We start from the raw sequence: 17,562 nt of genomic DNA on the forward strand, positions 1-17,562 counted from the left end.
AGCCTTTGGCGCCTGCCTCGATTGCTCGCTTGTCTCATGTGCCCTGTGCAGTAGCAGCGGTTTTAGTTGTTGGTTGTATCACTGAGGGAGACTTCATACCATCGGGGGAGACTACATGAATTGTATGTTTGCTAAACTTGTCTTAGTCGTTAACCATCACAATATCAGATAAGTTATTCTCAATATAAGTAGTCGGTGCCAAAACATCATTTAAAAATTAATCTGTGTCTTTTTTGGCGTCGTTCTTGACTCGTGTTGAATCGAGTGACGTGGCATGATTTGTGATGAGAGAGTCGCAAGAAAACGGCAGCACGCGCATAAAGTAACACAGCCCGCGACAGTACATCGTTTTAACATAATGTGTTATCACAAACAGCTCTGAGGGGGCCCCCATAAACAGTTTTGAGACATCTAATTCTGAATGCATTGTGTTAAGGAGGGTTAGTGACCTTACTTTGTTTCAAATGGAGGGGTACTTTCTGTGATTCCTTTTTTCACAAAACAAACCTACACCTTTTTTTTGCTTTTTTAGCCAAAATAATGTCCAACAGGGGGCAAAATGCCTCTGGCGGAGCGGTTAAAGTTGTTATCTCCAATATAATTTTGACCAGAATTCCTAGACAAGGGTCGAGACTAACAGAAAAATCACAAATTGAGCATAATTTCTGTGATTCATTTTTCCACAAAATCCACCTTAATATGATGGTAGTTTTTCAGCTATATGTTCAACAGCACCCTCTACCAATTTACTGCGTGATAATAACCCTGAAAACCATAGTAAAAACTACCCCAAACTCACTGAAAATCGTCCTGGCAACAGCCTGTTCATCTGCGCTCATTCAACCAAAACACTGGCACCCATGCATGACCCATTGCATTGTTACCCACAATTAACTCTGTTACGCAGGAGAAACTCTTTTCCATAAAAATACTGAGATACGGCCTGTACAGTCTCATCCAGGTGCAAATTTTTTTTCAAGTTTGACGAATATTAGGTCCATATGTAAGTCACAAGACCCACCAACGTTCATTGGGAAACAAGCGGACAGTGGCTAGATGCTTTACAGCAGGGCCTTGAAAACAGGATTTATTCAACTTATTACCTATATAGGTCCTAAACACAAAACTTAAAACACAAAAAATGTCAATTTTATCATAATTGTTTTAGTCCATCTGTCAGTTTAGTTTCTAAACATTTTTGGGAGGCTTTTATTGATCACCTTTCCGACATGCTAGCACCATACCTGAAGCAATAGTCATCCTTTTGTGGAGTTGATATGTTGCGTATATTCTGTTTACCTAATGTATTGGTGCAGTTTGTGCTGCTTATTTTGCATCTGATACAAAACGCAAATAATTTAAAATTCGGGAAAAGGGTCGGGTCCGCAAAATCGGCTCCAAGCAACTTTTCCCGAATGTTCGGTTTCGGCCAAATTAAAAAAATGCTGTTTCGGGTCTTCACTAGGAATTATATAATAAAGGGACACACGTTGAGAAAAAATAAGTTCTATTTGCAGTACGGGAAGGCAACAAAAACATAAAAAAACACTAATGTAGATGTATAACTGCAACCTATGCCGTAATATAATAAAGTTTATGGAAACTTGGCATTGTCCTTCCTTCTGGTTTGAGAATGATTCAATTTTCTAATTAATAAGTACAATTTTATTCTTACCAAGTGCCAATATAAAGACACAAGGCAGACGACGTTAACTTCAACCTTTTTCACACAAGCAGTTTACGTGGCAACTAATAGAAATAGCATGCCAGGCACTGCGCTTGCAAAAGCGAACGATGGTCAGAGAGGAAATGGCCGCGCCGGTAAAGCGTGTGAAACAACGTTGTGTAACATACATCGAAAGCAAAACAAAGTTGCGTTGACATGGTCAGACTTTGGCCAACGCCAGCAGCGACGATATACTGGAAATTACACACAACCCAACGACCAATTTGGCGTCATTGACAAACAATATGACCTTTATGCGTTGCAAATTCAATGGTTGGAAAAACAATAATAGCATAATATTCAAAAACACATGTCGCTGGCTGCAATCTGGTGTAATAATTGGTTGAGAAAGTCGAGGGCGTCGCATAGCATATACAGACCTGATGAATGTATGCAAAATAGCACGTCAAGTTAATTAGAGAGTGGGTGTTTTTACACAGCATGCTTAACCCACCGACACTAAAAAACTTTTTGGGGCTAAACTTTGTGCACTGTATTCATGTACTTCTGAAGAGTACATAAGATAATTGTGAATTGAGGTTTAACACCTAGGTCCGCACTACAGAGAGACACATCTCAAATTATGACGTTACTGCAGTGGACATTTTAGGATAGCTGCTATTGCGTTATAGTCCTATTTTTGCTTTGTCCCTGCATTTGGTTTTTGTAGGCGCCAAGTCGAATCTTGGTCAGTTAATTCACAGCATTAATAATGGACACAGCAATGTTCGCAAAGATGGTATTTCTTAACCTTGTGCCATAATTTATTGATTTCGCGTCTTTTTGGCAGGACTTTGTGGTGATACGTCATTTCCTTGAGGTAGGGAAACATTATCCCTAATATACGTTACATAATTACCTATAATCCGGGGTGTAATTTATAAATACAGGAGCAGTAGCGTTGTAGCCAACCGAAAGACTGCTGTACGATACCATCAATATTAACAATATTTGATATCTTTCCATTCCACCAAGTTTGGATAAAACCACGTCAAAATCAATCATGGTTTTGTTTTTGCTCTTTTTACGTGACCAATACCAACAAATTCCAGCTGTAACGTAAAATTTGCGGTATGAAACCCAGACCGCAATTTTGCAAAGCTGCAAAGCTGCATTGCTGCGTCTTGCACGTTTTCTATGCTAATCGCAACAGCCATGTTCCCATGAATTAGTAGGCGTGCGATCTTCCGACGTTGAATGGTGTATAACTGACATGTTAACTGTGAAAAACTGATAGACCATAACGAGGTAACTGAGGGCCTAAGTTAGATGGGCGGATACAAATTTTGTGTTGATCTGTATTTTTGCGATTCCGATGATGCCGAAAAGTTGGCGAATACGACAAACGAATTAGGATTTTATACAAAAATTGTTGCAAAATTATGGATGATAAAAGATTGGTTGACTAGCTACATTTTTAACACATTGCTAACTCTTAGATTAACTGTTGGACCCTTTTTGTTTGCGTTTGTCACATATGTACTTCGAAACAGAAACGCTACGGTACAAACCATCGTTGCAAAATTAATCTGCGTATACTATAAAATTGTCGTGGAAAGTCTATCGTGTTCGGCAACACTTTTTAATATCATATGCGGGGTTAGTTTGTAGTTTTTATGAATATCTCGAACAATGGTCAGTTTGTCACAGTTCTGTTCCATCGAATGCCGAATTGTCATATTCCTTTCTCTGGTGATGCCTCGTGTTTTCATTTGCTTGTGACTTCCTCAAATTTCTATTGAAGGAAACATTTCGTGGAACATAGAGATGTGTGTTAATTTAACGTAAAATAATAAGTAAATGGTTAAACAATAAGGCTTGTTGAGTTGTATGAGGAAATACCAACGTAATGGTAAGGATGGTCGTGTATGTACGTGTTTTTGTTTCTTGAAACAAAAAAGCGATTTGTTTAAAGTATTGGGGTATTGAACATATGTTTAGGAAACAATCGACCTATATACAAAGCCTCAACCGCGTTTGCTGCTGGGACAGAATACTTACTTTCGACTAATGGTCACTTGATTCGCATTTAAACTTCCCACGTTTCCAGACGCGTAAAATAATTCTGCGTCTTCAAGAGTCTCAAGCATATCCATATTTTTGGTTTCAGGTAATAATACCACCATAGCGGCGGCGAGGAGCGCCAACACACCGAATATCACATTCGGTAACCAAGGTATGTATGATTGTAGGCTTATCACAAAGGGCGAAATAATGCTTCCGATTCCCGCACACGTTGACCCCACAGCAACAGCGTTCGATCTACACAATCGAAAAGATTGTATTACTTACAAAGGGATCAACGCGTGGGAGTGTACTGCACTAGTTTGCAGTAAAGAATACCTGACCACTGTGGGGTAGAGTTCAGTGCCGTAAATGAACATGACACCAAGCGAACCAGAAGTCCCTATCTTTGCCGCCATGGCAAATACAACACTCAAGGTCTGAAGGCCTGAGAAAAGATACTGTGATGTTATAAACCATTTTATTCAGGTGGTTTGCTATTTGATTTAGTAAAACCCTTAGCTTCGACTGGCGACTCGTATATCACACCTATGTGTAGCCACTGCTCAAACACACATCTTCAAAAATTCTTGTTATTACATATAAAACAGATTAGTTTAACTGAACACCTTGGTCAGCATATTGATCAACTATGGTTGCACACAAAACAGTCACTCCACCAAGGACAAGCATAAATGCAAGCATTATGCGCCGACCAGTCCAGTCCATGAAAGCAGTTATAAATATGAATGAACCTATTTCCATAACTCCATCTAAAAAAAGTGTTGTGATTTTTCCCACTATAATAGGCGTATGAGGATAATTAGAACATTTGTGTTATGTGTTGTGTAACCAGTAAACGTGTTACCTATAATGTGTCACATTGAAAATGTGGTTTGAAGTACAGTTTAAACTACAAATAGATATACTCACTCAAAGTGTTATTTACAAATATGTTTCCATGTAGAGAGCCAACGTTGAGTGAAATTCCATAATATATTAATCCATTCACAAACCTGTTCAAAATAAGAATGTAACATATTCTGCATGAAAACTCTAGTTTAAAAACAGCATAATTTAAAAAGCAATGAATAATAACTAACAAGATTTGCATTTAAGCATTTGCTCTGACGCTTATTTTTCTGAACATTTAGTTTCTAATTCAACCTAGGGCCATACAAGAGCAAGAAAGTTAAACTTGTCAATTTACGCACCAGTTAAGAGCAACTACTATGGAGATTATTCTCATTTTCGGAGTACGGAACAAATCAATTGATGAATATGTTTTGTTGATTTCTATTTCCTGACACAAACAACTGTTATACCAAAAATCTGTACATGGTTAAATGTTACCTAAAATTTACCTCATTAACATTACCAGATTGTTCTGCCTCTGCCCATAATGTACTTTCATCTAATTCTACTTTGTTGTACTTAGCAATTTTTCTTGTAATCTGGTTCAAATGATCAAAACACAAAACACATGTTCATAATAAAACAAACAAACAATGCATGGTATTAAATTACATTTTATATGATTAAGTTCCATGAAAAGATCCAGCAAGGACAAAAACAAATAAAACAAACCTCTTTAGCTTGTTCATTTCTTCCATTGGAGAAAAGCCATCGCGGTGATTCGGGTACAACAAATAGAAAAAATACAAATGGAAGGGTAAACACTGCCATCACAAACTAAAAACAAAGTTGTTAACCTTCCTGCCAGAAAGTGACTTGAACCAATAACAATATTATATATGCCCCACCTGCATGTCATGCCAGTTGTTCCAATAGTAAGCAATACCAGACAAAAGCATGTATCCTATTGCATAGCCTACCTGAAAACTGGCTCCAACTAGTGTTCTCCATCGAGTGGAAACAATTTCTAATACTAGAAAAAATGCTACAAAGTAAAACTAAAACATGACTTTAAGAGCTTTGTTTGCAGCTTTTATGTGTACATTTTTCCAAAAATAATGTAAAGAAACTTCTGAGAAAACTTACAGTAAACAAAGCTGGACAAGAAGATACCATATCCAAACACAGCAGAAAATAGTCGGAAAATGACAAAGAGCCAAAATTTATGAACAAAACTGCACCCAAGCAAAATCGCAAACCAGAAAGCAGCTGTTATAATCATGGCAAATTTTCGGCCAAATCTAAACAAAATATTTTTACTATGATCATTAACAGTAGTGGCATGTTTTTTTGCTACTAACATGAAGAATTTTATTGTAGATTTTAATGCACTGAAAAAATTGATAAAGCAATTGTACAAACCTGTCTGAAATATATCCAAGCACAATTGCTCCAATTAAATCACCAAACAAAAAGATTGATGTTGCCAAGAAGTCAAGCCAAGCATCTTCACATACAAGGTTAAACTAAAAGACATTGAACTTTTTTAAAACTAAATGCACTATAATATCAAGTGGAGCAATTCAAATATTCAAATAAAAACCACTACATGTTTATACTGAGTTAGTTTTTGTCAATTGCATATCCAATTTGAAGAAGATTTAGTCCGTGTTGAGATTGCAATGGATTTATCATTAACTAGCCAAAATCATAGATCAAACCAGTGTAAATTGAATGTGTAGTATTTTGTTTATATATTTAAACATGGCAACCTCAGTAATAACAGTCTCACTGAAGGTACTTCGATCATATTCATATCCTTCGTCACATTTTATCACAGGTGAAGAGTAATTGAAGCAGTCATTTAAAGTGGTGCTTGCATTTTTGTATTGATATCTGCAAAAACAATATTTTAAGTTGTAGCAAAAGCCAAACCATTAACATCAGATGTTGGTACTTATAATTATAAAATTTCAAAATTTGGTGATCTCATAACATAGTTTTTGAAGGTTTTTCCCAACATTTCTAACCTATCAGCACTCTACCTTGAGCAATAGTCGTAGGAACCATCTTCCTTTCGTTGGGTTGTTATGTTGAGTATATCGTCTTCACTTAATCGACTGGTGCAGTTTGTGTTGCTTATTTTGCATCTGACACAAAGACAAATACGATAAAACAGACACAAAATTTTGCTCCGCAAAATCGGTTCTAAGATAAAACAAAGTTGTCTCGACATAGCAGCGCAACATTGTTATTCTTTTTGAGTTGACTAATGTTGCACATTAAACCTTAAATGTTCACAAAAATTAAGCAAAACGTAGATATTGTAAAAAACACATTGGTAAGATGACGTAGATTTTTTGGCGCAAAACTTTTCCCGCGTTTTGTAATTTAAGTTTTGCTGGTACTTTGAAGATTCAAAAATGTAACTAAAAAGTGTACACTATTTTGCAAATAATTATGACGTTTTTTGTTTATTTAACAAATAGCTGAAATCAAACTTGGCGCAATATCAGCATTGGGGCATTAGCGCATAAAATATCATTCAAGCTTTCAGGAATCGGGACGTGGCCACTTAACGTTTCGACCCTTCCACACGTTCATGCTTTGGGTAACTCGTGTACTTTTAACGGCAGCACGGATATCATAGATTTTCGGGTGAACAAACGTTTTTTTTTTGTTTGGGGCTTTTTCTTCCTGCCAAAATTCGATCATTTCGTCAAGCTTTTGTTTATTCTCTTCTATGACCTGATAATTTTTCATAAAACTCAAAAAGAGTTGTCTTCTCGCGATTTCTTGCCATGATGTCCGAAGTATCCCCGACCACGTGACGGCATAGAAATTATTAAAATATGGCCGTACTTTTAAAGGTTACACAAAATCATCTTTGGCCTATCCAAGAATACATATTTGAATATGCAATCAACCAAAAATTACTGCATTTTGAATAACTGTAACAGATATATAGCCTTACACATACAAATTAAACAACTTGGTTTCACTGATAAATTGACTTTTTCGATTATAATTTTTGAAGCGGACATGATTTAACTACAAAGTTCCTGTTAACGTTTGATGGAGACAAAGCTTTTGTAAAAGTGTCTTAAAAATACCTAATTCCCAGGTCTCCCCTACATGCGAGAAGCGCCTTATTTCGAGTATACAGAACCGTTGCGTTGTTGTTAGAAAACTCTCACAAAAATAATGTTGGGAAAATTTACAAAAAGCCTCATACATGCGCTGTTGTTAAAGTGCTATCTGGTTTACAACGCAGTTTTTAGGCAAGCTTTGTAGGACTGTTATTGGGAAAAATAACTTTGGTAGTTTAATGAGACGTAAATATGTAAAGAATGCACAAAAATAATCAATATTCATCCTTATTTATAAAAAGCAGAAGTCATAAGGCTTAAAACATCCTCTTTCACAGAAGAAATCACATTGTTTCGGCAAAAGAACTCGCGGTGATTGCAGTGTAAACAGAGCGATTTACACGGCTGAGTTAAGCTTCGCAAGACAAAGCATTGTGTAAACCTCAACGGGCGGATAATTTTACCTGTGAATATGAGAGTTGAAAATGAATAGAAATCATACACTGTGTATTCGGCCCGTTCCTAAATAATGCAACCAAAACATGATTGGCAGTTCATAACTCCGTGCCATAGTTCTTTTTGCGATAGGTTGGAAACCACTTTCAAAAGAAACTTTACGTAAATACCTGTAATCCGGGGTATAATTCATAAACACAGGAGCGGTAATGTTGTAGCCAACCGGAAGACTGCTATAAGACACCAATATAATCAAGAATATTTGGTATCTTCCGATTCCACCAAGTTTGGATAAAACCACGTCAAAATCAATCATGGTTCTCACTCTTTCACACAACTAATTTAAATATAGTTTCTCACCACAAGGCAAAAGTTGCTGTAAAATACTAAATTTAGCTGAATTTTGCAAAGTTGCATTTCTACGACTTGCACCTTTTCAATGCCATGACAGCAGCCATGTGCAAATGAATTAGTTCGCGAGCGAGCTTCGGCCGTTCAACTGCGAAGAACTGACAGACCATAACGCGCGAGCATCGGGTCTCAATTTACGTGAGCTTGTAATCGATGTAACGGATTTGTAGCAATGTCTCACTGAGTATTCATATCTTCGCCGGATAAAAGCATGCAGAACAATTTAGTTGTTTATATTTTCTCCCTCTTCTGTTTTCACGCGGAAAACACTGTAAGACAAACGAATTGGGATTTTAAGCAAAAGTTGTTGCACAATTTGATTGATAATAGGTTGGTCGCTTTTTAATCAGCAGTATCACCCAAGAGGTCTTTCCTGCTCTATAAGTAATAATGTTAAAGAAATAATAACGATATCCATAAAAACTTGCGGAGTTTTCTTTTGATTCGCGTGAATTGTAAATACTAATGTTAGACTTAGTAAAGACGTTGTAGCACACTTTGGGGAATTGGGATAATAAAACTATGCGGTAGATCCACAACAGCTAATCGTATGGAAACATAGAAATCATATAGTCGATTTTTTGCGAGAAAAATGCATGGAGGTAACAAAACGATGTCAAAATTAATTTACTGCAGTTTTGCAGAAGTACTACCGAAGCAGAAGGCCAGGCCATTTTCGTGTGATGAGTGCTTTGCCTTCAGCGTTAGGCGCCTGCTTCGATTGCTCGCTTGTCTCATGTACCCTGTGCAGCAGCAGCGGTTTTAGTTGTTGGTTGTACCACTGGGGGAGATTTCATGCCATCGGGGGAGACTACATGAGCTGTATGTTTTCTAAACTTGTTTTAGTCGTTAACCATCACAATATCAGATAAGTTATTCTCAATATAAGTAGTCGGTGCCAAAACATAATTTAAAATTTTAATCTGTGTCTTTTGGCGTCGTTCTTGACTCGTGATGAATCGAATGACGAACACATGGCATGAATTGTGATGAGACAGTCGCAAGGAAACAGCAGCACGCGCATAAATTAAACAAACCCGCGACGGTACATCGTTTCAACATAATGTCGCTACAATACTCCCCCTCACAAACGGAATTTCACTTTTTGTAGATCGACCTCACTTTTTAGCTCTTGGTGCAAGAACTTACGTTGTATCAATAAAAGCCGGCTTATGGCGATCATTTGACTGTTGGGCGAGATTTGGAAATATTTGAGACAAAAAATTTCACGTTTCGTGTTACAACTGTAAACGATTTTGTCACTTTCTGTCTTGGTAATTATTTCTTTTACATGCCGCAATGGGGTTGCACGCGGGGCGGGCGTTGGAGGCGAAAACGATCGGTGTTGAAAAACAGGCAGTTATCGGTTGGAGTAGATCGGTGCGTTGGTAACAGCGCAGTCGCATGGCGCTGGGACGAGTTTGTTGTACAAACTGTTAGTATGGGGCGCTGTAAGATTGGCACAGTTGAAAGGATTGACCACCCTTCGAATTAAACGATCGTTGTTTTAATTGTATATAATCAGATCGGATTAGACATTTTTAAATTTTTGTACTTGCCAGCGCCTTCTTTTTAATATGAAGGTAGTCACCTTTGTCGCGTGACTCAAACCACCATGGTTTTAGCGGTGATCCGTCAGTGCAGGGCAACCTATAGGCATTTAATTTCGGTTACACAACGTAATCCATCATATGGTGAATTTAAAAGAAGAATTTAAACACGACGGTAGCATTTCTGTACAATCTGTCGCTACCGCAGTCTGTCATAAACTTGTCGTGAAAAGTTCATTGGGTGTGATAATATTTTTCAATATAATTGGGGGTTAGTTTGTAGCTTCAATTAAAAATCTCTAGTAGACGTTTTTCACAGTTCGGTTCCATCGAGCGCCGAATTGTCGTATTCCCCGCTCTGGTGATCGTTTTCATTTCCTTGTGGCTTCGTCGTGTCCCTATGAGGGGGGGAAATTGATGAATCACAAGGCAGAGGTTTAGTTTACAGTAAAACTATAAGCAAATGGTTACACAATTCTTGTTATATTTTTAAATAAACCATAGTCAAATGAAGGAGGGTCGTGTATGCAAGTGGCCACGCTTTACAAAAAAAGAAAGCAATATGTTCAAGGAAACATCGACACAAATGCAATGACAGAAGCCTCATCCGCGTTTGCTGGTAAGACAGAATACTTACTTTCGGTCAATGATCGCTTGATTCGCATTTAAACTTCCCACGTTTCCAGACGCGTAAAATAACTCTGCGTCTTCAAGAGTCTCAAGCATATCGATGTTTTTGGTTTCAGGTAAAAATGCCACCATAGCTGCGGCGAGGAGCGCCAACACACCGAACATCACATTCGGTAACCAAGGTATGTATGATTGTAGGCCTATTATAAAGGGCGCAATAATGCCCCCAATGGAAGAACCGGTTGATGCCACAGCAACAGCGTTTGATCTGCACAATTGAAAAGATTCTATTACCATAGTGATTGGTGGGGTGTGTGTATTGTCGTAATCGGTACAAGCGGCAAGAGCGCGCATTAGCATTGCTTGTGACGTTATGATTTACTGGGGCGTTACAGCCAGTGAAGCATTACACTACAGGGTTTACTTTTCAATGCGCCGAGAAAAATAAAATATTAAATTACAGAAAAATGTACCTGATCACAGTGGGAAAGAGTTCGGTTGTATAGTTGTAGATGACGGCAAACGAACCAGAAATTCCTATCTTTGCCGCCATGGCAAATACCACACTCAAGGTCTGAAGGCCTGAACAAAGACACTGTTATTTTCTCGTGCCATAACGGGAATATGGGTGTGTAGTAGCCTATATGGAATGTAAAACAAACACATCAGGTAAATTGCGACTGGCGACATTTACGCTTCGAAATTTAATTTCACCAAAATGCTCATCCAACTCCAAAAAGTGTCAACAACATGGTAATTAAATATGATCACATCTATATATATGACCAACTCTACCCTAAAATAAGTAGTCTGTCACCTTGGTTGTTTCCAGCATATTGATCAACTATGGTTGCACACAAAACAGTCACTCCACCAAGGACAAGCATCAATGCAAGCATTATGCGTCGACCAGTCCAGTCCATGAAAGCAATCACAAATATGAATGAACCTATTTCCATAACTCCATCTGAAAATAAAGTACTGTGATTTTATCAACAATAGAAGGTAGGTAACCTAAATTCTACGGACAGTTTAACAATATTTGACATTTCTATGTTAACTTGGCCATGTTTGACTCGACTACCGCAATGTTGACTTGTGATTGTCATTCTGTGTTTCACCAATTCTACCCTGCTGTCATCCCAAATCTGTAAATGGTTTGTCGTACTGATTCGTCGTTTATTTACAGGAAAGTAAGAGACTTGGCTGCGGCTGTGAATTTCTGATTCATCGTACCTGACGTTGCTGCAAAGTCCCGTTGTGGACAGACCGATAGCGTAGGCCTATGCGTGTCACAAAACCAACTAATTTTGACTATCACGTTATTTCTGAGGCTCCAGTTTGAATCCTACAAAAGGATTATGATTTGAACCGCAAATGTAACTTTTTGGCAAAAAAACGTTTTGTGTTATGCGTTGCATAATCAGTAATAGAGGTGTATAGCCTATATAATATAAAACATTAAAAATGGAATTAACTACAGTATATGTATAACCTACAAATTAAATACTCACTCAAAGTGTTATTTACAAATATGTTTCCATTCAGAGAGCCAACGTTAAGTGAAATTCCATAATATATTAATCCATTCACAAACCTGTTTAAAAGAAGAATGTAATGAACATATCTTGCATGAGAACGTGTTAAAATATATAACATGAATTTTTGGACTGTGTTTAAGAAAATCTGAGGTATCAACATTTGACATTTATAGTCGTTAATAAGACCTACAACGATGCAAAAGTAAGTTACACATGTCAATTCACCCACCAGTTGAGTACAACTATAATGGAGATTATTCTCATTTTAGGAGAACGAAACAAATCAATTAAGGAATAGGTTTTATTTCCTTCCTTTTCCTGAAACAAACAACAGTTTCACCAAAAAATTGCACATGATCAAATTTTAATTAAATTTTACCTCGCTCACATCAACAGATTGTTCCGCCTCTGCCCATAAGGTACTTTCATCTAATTCTACATTATTGTACTTTGCAATTTTTCTTGTGATCTAGTTGAACAAAAAACATAAAAAAGGCTTTAAAATTTTGAGACAAACATATAATGCATGTTATTACGACTTTTATTTATGTTTAGACTTTAATAATAGCAACATAGAAAAAATAAACAATGCAAAACCTCTTTAGCTTGTTCATTTTTTCCATTGGAGAAAAGCCATCGTGGTGATTCGGGTATAACAAATAGAAAAAGTACAAACGGAAGTGTCATTATTGCCATCACAAACTGAAAACAAAATCGTTAAATTCCCCTGCCAGAAACAACAAGATTTAAAACAAAGTTGTTAGAGAAATTTATTTTAGCCCCACCTGCATGTCATGCCAGTTGTTCCAATAGTAAGCAATCCCCGACAAAATCATGTATCCAATTGCATAGCCTATCTGAAAGCTGACTCCAACTAGTGTTCTCCATTGAGTGGAAGTAATTTCTAATACTAAACAAAAATAACCGGAAAACAAACTTTGTATATAAGTTTTTCAAAAAAATACATAAATTGTAGCGAGTTACTAGAACTTCTGATAAAACTTACAGTACACAAAGCTGGACAAGTAGACACCAGATTCACAGATGGAGGTAAATAGTCGGAAAACTACAAAGACCCAATAGTTATGAGCAAAACTGCACCCAAGCAAAGCCACGAACCAGATAGCAGCTGTTATAATCAATATAAATTTTCGGCCAAATCTGAACAGAATATTTGTACCATGATCAATAACAGAAAATACACTTTTTATAGCTATATTACTAACGTAAATATCAGTTTAGGAAAATAAACCTCACAAATTGTTGAAGTAATAAATTATACGAACCTATCTGTTATATATCCAAACACAAATACTCCGATCAAAGCGCCACTTAAATAGATGGATGTTGCCAAGAAGTCAAGCCAGGCATCATCACAAACAAGGTTAAACTAAATGATAATAAACCCAAAAGAATAAAATTGCAGTGGATGAGGTACTTGCTGAGATCATAGATAGATGGTCAACACAAATTGTTAAAATTGCTTTAATTGAAAAAGAACATCTCTGACCCAATTGTGTAATATTATGAATTTTGTGAGGTGCAGACAGATGGCCACAGTTGCGACCCATAAGGTTTCATCAGAGCAGCTTGACTCATTCTAATAATGCCCCATTAATACTGTTGGCACCACTTTGATAATATATGCTTAATATTATGTTTACAACCAAACATGGTTACCTCAGTAATAACAGTCTGACTGAAGGTACTTCGATCATATTCATATCCTTCGTCACATTTTATCACAGGTGTAGAGTAATTGAAGCATTCATTTGAAGTGGTGCTTGCATTTTGATACTGATATCTGCGAAAACAATATTACAAGTTGCAGTAATGTCAATGTTATAAAACTATATTTGAGAGGAATGAAATAAAGATATTAGTCCAGTCATAGCGCTTATAGTTCAAGTCTCAATTCACGTTGTTTTGGAGGCTTTGACATAACAATTGAAACCTACTGCGGCTACCTGAAGCAATAGTCATAAGTACCATCTTCATTTTGTGGAGTTGTTATGTTGAAAATATCTTCTTCACTCAATCCACTGGTGCAGTTTGTGTTGCTTAGTTTGCATCTGACAAAAGACATGTGATATAATTCATACAAAAGTCGGCTCCGCAAAATCGGTTTCACGACAAGAAATTTCAGCAGAAAAGGATATAACAGTGTTGCAAACCTAACGTTGTTGAGTACTAGTTGTCTAGCGTGAAGGACGCATATTGGTATTTCTATGAAAATTAGTTTTGGTGCTGGGAAATGCCCACCGTGTAGACCTGTGTCACAATGCAAAGTCATGCATCACCAAGCAGAGCAGTGACGCAATTTAGTTAAATTTACGGTTGAATGAGCGCACTTGTGCGTGCTGTTGTCATGGCGAATTTTAGGGTGTTTGGGGCAGTTTTAGTGGGGTTTTGAGCTATTCCAATTAGGTAGTAACTTGCTGGTGGGTGCTGCTGAAATTTATGTTGAAAATGGAGCAAAAAAATCAGGCTGTGTTTGTGGCAAAATGAATCGTTTAAGTGTCCAATCATTTGTGATTTTATGAAAGATCCATTTCATATCTACAAATTTTGATCAAAATTAGTCTCCGAAAAAATGGTTTAGCCACCCCCCTAGGGCCATTTGCCACCCTGGTTACTCAATATTTTGGTTAAAAGTGCAACCAAAAATGGAACTGGATTTTGCAGAAAAATGAATCGTTCAACTACCCACTCATTTGCATTTTTTTGTAAGTTCCAACTCTTCTCTATGCGATGGCATCAAATTTAGTTGCTGTAAAAGTGTCAATGCCTTCCCCCAAGGGCTGGGTATACCCCCCTGTTGGTCATATGATCTTCCAGGAGGCCCAAAAAGTCCTTGCTCTGTACAGTCTCATCCAGGAGCAATTTTTTTTTTCAACTTTGTAGAATTTTAAGTCCCTACGTAAGTCACAAGACCCATCAACGGTCATTGGGAAACAAGCGGAACAGTCGCTAGATGCATTGCAGCCGAGGGCCTTGAAAACAGGATTTCTCCAATCTAATACCCATATAGGTCCTTAAACAGGAGGACACCGCCTCATATATACACAATTTGTACAAAATGTGTATATTGATTGAAATACATCGTGAAATAAAGTCTTTTGGTGCAAAATTTTCCCGCGTTTTGCCAAAGGTTTAAATTTCTTTGCAATTTTGAAGACACCAAAAGAAGTAACCACATTACCCTACGATTTTTGCAAATAATCAATACACTTTAATGCCTTCGGTGATAAATATACCACATTCATAAAGTAGTACATAACTTGGATAATTTGTCACGTCAAAAATGACTGACGTTACGAATCACAAAATGTGCTTGCAAGATGGCTTTACACAGACATCTCTACTAAAAAGCTGGAAATATTTCGCAAACCTAAGAAACGTTACGTAATTACCTGTAATCTGGAACGTAATTCAAGAAAATGGGCGACATAGTGTTATAGCCAACCAGAAGACTGCTGTACGATACCATCAATATTAACAATATTTGGTATCTTCCCATTCCACCAAGTTTGGTTAAAACCACGTCAAAATCAATCATGGTTCTAATTTTGTTCCAATTACTATAAGCGACTACTTTCTATAACTCCTAACCATCAGGCAAACGTTGCTGTATTATACTCAGATTGGCTGAAATTGTACAAAGCTGCGATTAATTGCTGCGACTTCCTTTTCATTGCTTGGTCTTTTGATAAGCAGAAGTGTTGTGCGGGACAAAGTCTTCAGAATTGGTTAATAATTACTGGCACTTGATATCATGTTTGATTGTTCCTGGTTAAGTCAGCACACGTTGGCATGGTTGTTTCAAAACAAAAGGCACAAGCTCTGTCATTGATCGAAATCTTGACCATTTGATATCTCAATACCAAAACTTGGACAAACCAAGTGTGAAAAGCTTGGGTTTATGTTCGAGTGCATTTCCTTCCACAAAATGCGAGGTTGTCAGCTGGTTGGGGCACAGCAAATGTTGCCTAATCAAACAATCACGTCGTGTGCAAAAGAATCGTCAACCAGTATTTGTCACACTTCGCAGTCGCACAGTCATGTTAAATCTGCTCATGCTGAATGCGCGGCTTACAAACACTTACTTTTATGATAAGCAATGTGGAGCCAATAATATGAATTGTGTATAAGCTGCAGACAGATGGCCACTGTTTCGACCTAAAAGGTCTCTCCAGTGCAGCTGGTGTGACTATAAGACGACTTTGCTGACCAAACTTACTTTTATGTTTGTTGGCATATGTGGAATGCTCGTAATTTCGTAATTTATGGCTAGATACATCCAACAAACAACTGTTAACACCATTGACCAAACTTAAATTGATAAACACAGACCACCCCAAATTAAACGTAAGCACACAACGAGATTACACCATATTATGCCCACTAAATGCCGATGATTTCAGTCACTCGACCAACAGACTGACGTAGGGGTATATGGTGATTTTTGTTTGTACCACATGGATTTATCCTATTTGGGGATAAAACAACAATTTTTTTTGCAAGGGAAATGCATGTCAGTAACAAAAGACGATGTCATAACTAATTAATTGCAGTTTTGCAGAAGTACTGCCACAGCAGGAAGCCAGGCAATTTTCGTGTGATGAATGTTTTGTCTTCAGCCTTAGGCGCCTGCCTCGATTGCTCGCTTGTCTCATGTGCCCTGTGCAGTAGCAGCGGTTTTAGTTGGTTGTACCACTGGGAGAGACTTCATGCCATTGGGGGAGACTACATGAATTGTATGTTTGCTAAACTTGTTTCAGTCGTTAACCATCACAATATCAGATAAGTTATTTTTATAGTCGGTAACAAAACATCATTTAAAATTTAATCTGTGTCTTGATTCGTGATGAATCGAATGACGTGGCATGAATTGTGATGAGAGTGTCGCAAGAAAAAGGCAGCACGCGACGGTACATTGTTTTAACATAATTTGTGTTTTTCACACAGATGGCGACTGTTCTACGTCTTTTTTTTTGTTTCACCTTCGGTTTTCCACACTTTCCCTCTTAGTAACTATTCCTTTTACATGCCCCAATGGGGTTGCATGCTTGGCGTACGTTTGCTGCGAAAACGATCTGTGTTGGAAAACAGGTAGTTCTCTGTTGCGTTGATAACACGGAGCGCAGTCGCATGGCGCTGAGTTTGTTGTATGTGCTAGTATGGGACGCTGTTTGATTGGCACAGTTTAAAAGGTTGGCATTTTTAATTTTTGTTTATTTCTAGCGCCTTCTTTTCAATATGAAAGTAGTCACCTTTGTCACGTGACTCGAACAACCTTG

At 37.5% G+C, this 17,562-nt stretch overlaps 2 protein-coding genes across 2 annotated transcripts; both read right to left on the minus strand.

Moving 5' to 3' along the window:
- Positions 1-3,131: 3,131 nt before the first annotated feature.
- LOC145914372 (organic cation transporter-like protein) lies at positions 3,132-8,550 on the minus strand. Its single transcript, XM_083002197.1, has 15 exons — positions 8,301-8,550; positions 6,631-6,735; positions 6,358-6,481; positions 6,008-6,111; positions 5,732-5,886; positions 5,494-5,618; positions 5,318-5,422; positions 5,095-5,184; positions 4,945-5,033; positions 4,664-4,746; positions 4,360-4,503; positions 4,247-4,252; positions 4,070-4,178; positions 3,728-3,988; positions 3,132-3,461 (listed from the first exon to the last, which is right to left on the minus strand). Exons 1-15 carry the CDS (start codon positions 8,444-8,446, stop codon positions 3,371-3,373), a joined length of 1,737 nt encoding a protein of 578 aa, XP_082858323.1. The 5' UTR covers positions 8,447-8,550; the 3' UTR covers positions 3,132-3,370.
- A 1,854-nt stretch (positions 8,551-10,404) lies between these two features.
- Positions 10,405-15,821, minus strand: LOC145914597 (solute carrier family 22 member 6-A-like). Its single transcript, XM_083002419.1, has 14 exons — positions 15,676-15,821; positions 14,230-14,334; positions 13,943-14,066; positions 13,549-13,652; positions 13,269-13,423; positions 13,048-13,172; positions 12,860-12,964; positions 12,642-12,731; positions 12,492-12,580; positions 12,236-12,318; positions 11,539-11,688; positions 11,195-11,303; positions 10,729-10,989; positions 10,405-10,489 (listed from the first exon to the last, which is right to left on the minus strand). The coding sequence occupies exons 1-14, from the start codon at positions 15,819-15,821 to the stop codon at positions 10,405-10,407; spliced, it is 1,731 nt and encodes a 576-aa protein (XP_082858545.1).
- Positions 15,822-17,562: the final 1,741 nt, after the last annotated feature.

Source organism: Ascidia mentula, chromosome 9 (genome assembly GCF_947561715.1).
Source record: "Ascidia mentula chromosome 9, kaAscMent1.1, whole genome shotgun sequence".
Taxonomy (NCBI): Eukaryota; Metazoa; Chordata; class Ascidiacea; order Phlebobranchia; family Ascidiidae; genus Ascidia; species Ascidia mentula.

Excerpts from the sequence above, each read along its gene's own strand:
- LOC145914597 (XM_083002419.1), bottom strand. The coding sequence starts at position 15,821 with ATGATTGATTTTGACGTGGTTTTAACCAAACTTGGTGGAATGGGAAGA. Across the intron at positions 13,653-13,942 it reads GTCAGACTGTTATTACTGAG|TTTAACCTTGTTTGTGATGA; the intron begins GTAACCATGTTT and ends ATTATCATTTAG. Across the intron at positions 10,990-11,194 it reads CTCTTTCCCACTGTGATCAG|ATCAAACGCTGTTGCTGTGG; the intron begins GTACATTTTTCT and ends TCAATTGTGCAG.
- LOC145914372 (XM_083002197.1), bottom strand. The coding sequence starts at position 8,446 with ATGATTGATTTTGACGTGGTTTTATCCAAACTTGGTGGAATCGGAAGA. Across the intron at positions 6,112-6,357 it reads GTGAGACTGTTATTACTGAG|TTTAACCTTGTATGTGAAGA; the intron begins GTTGCCATGTTT and ends AATGTCTTTTAG. Across the intron at positions 4,747-4,944 it reads ATAGTAGTTGCTCTTAACTG|GTTTGTGAATGGATTAATAT; the intron begins GTGCGTAAATTG and ends TATTTTGAACAG.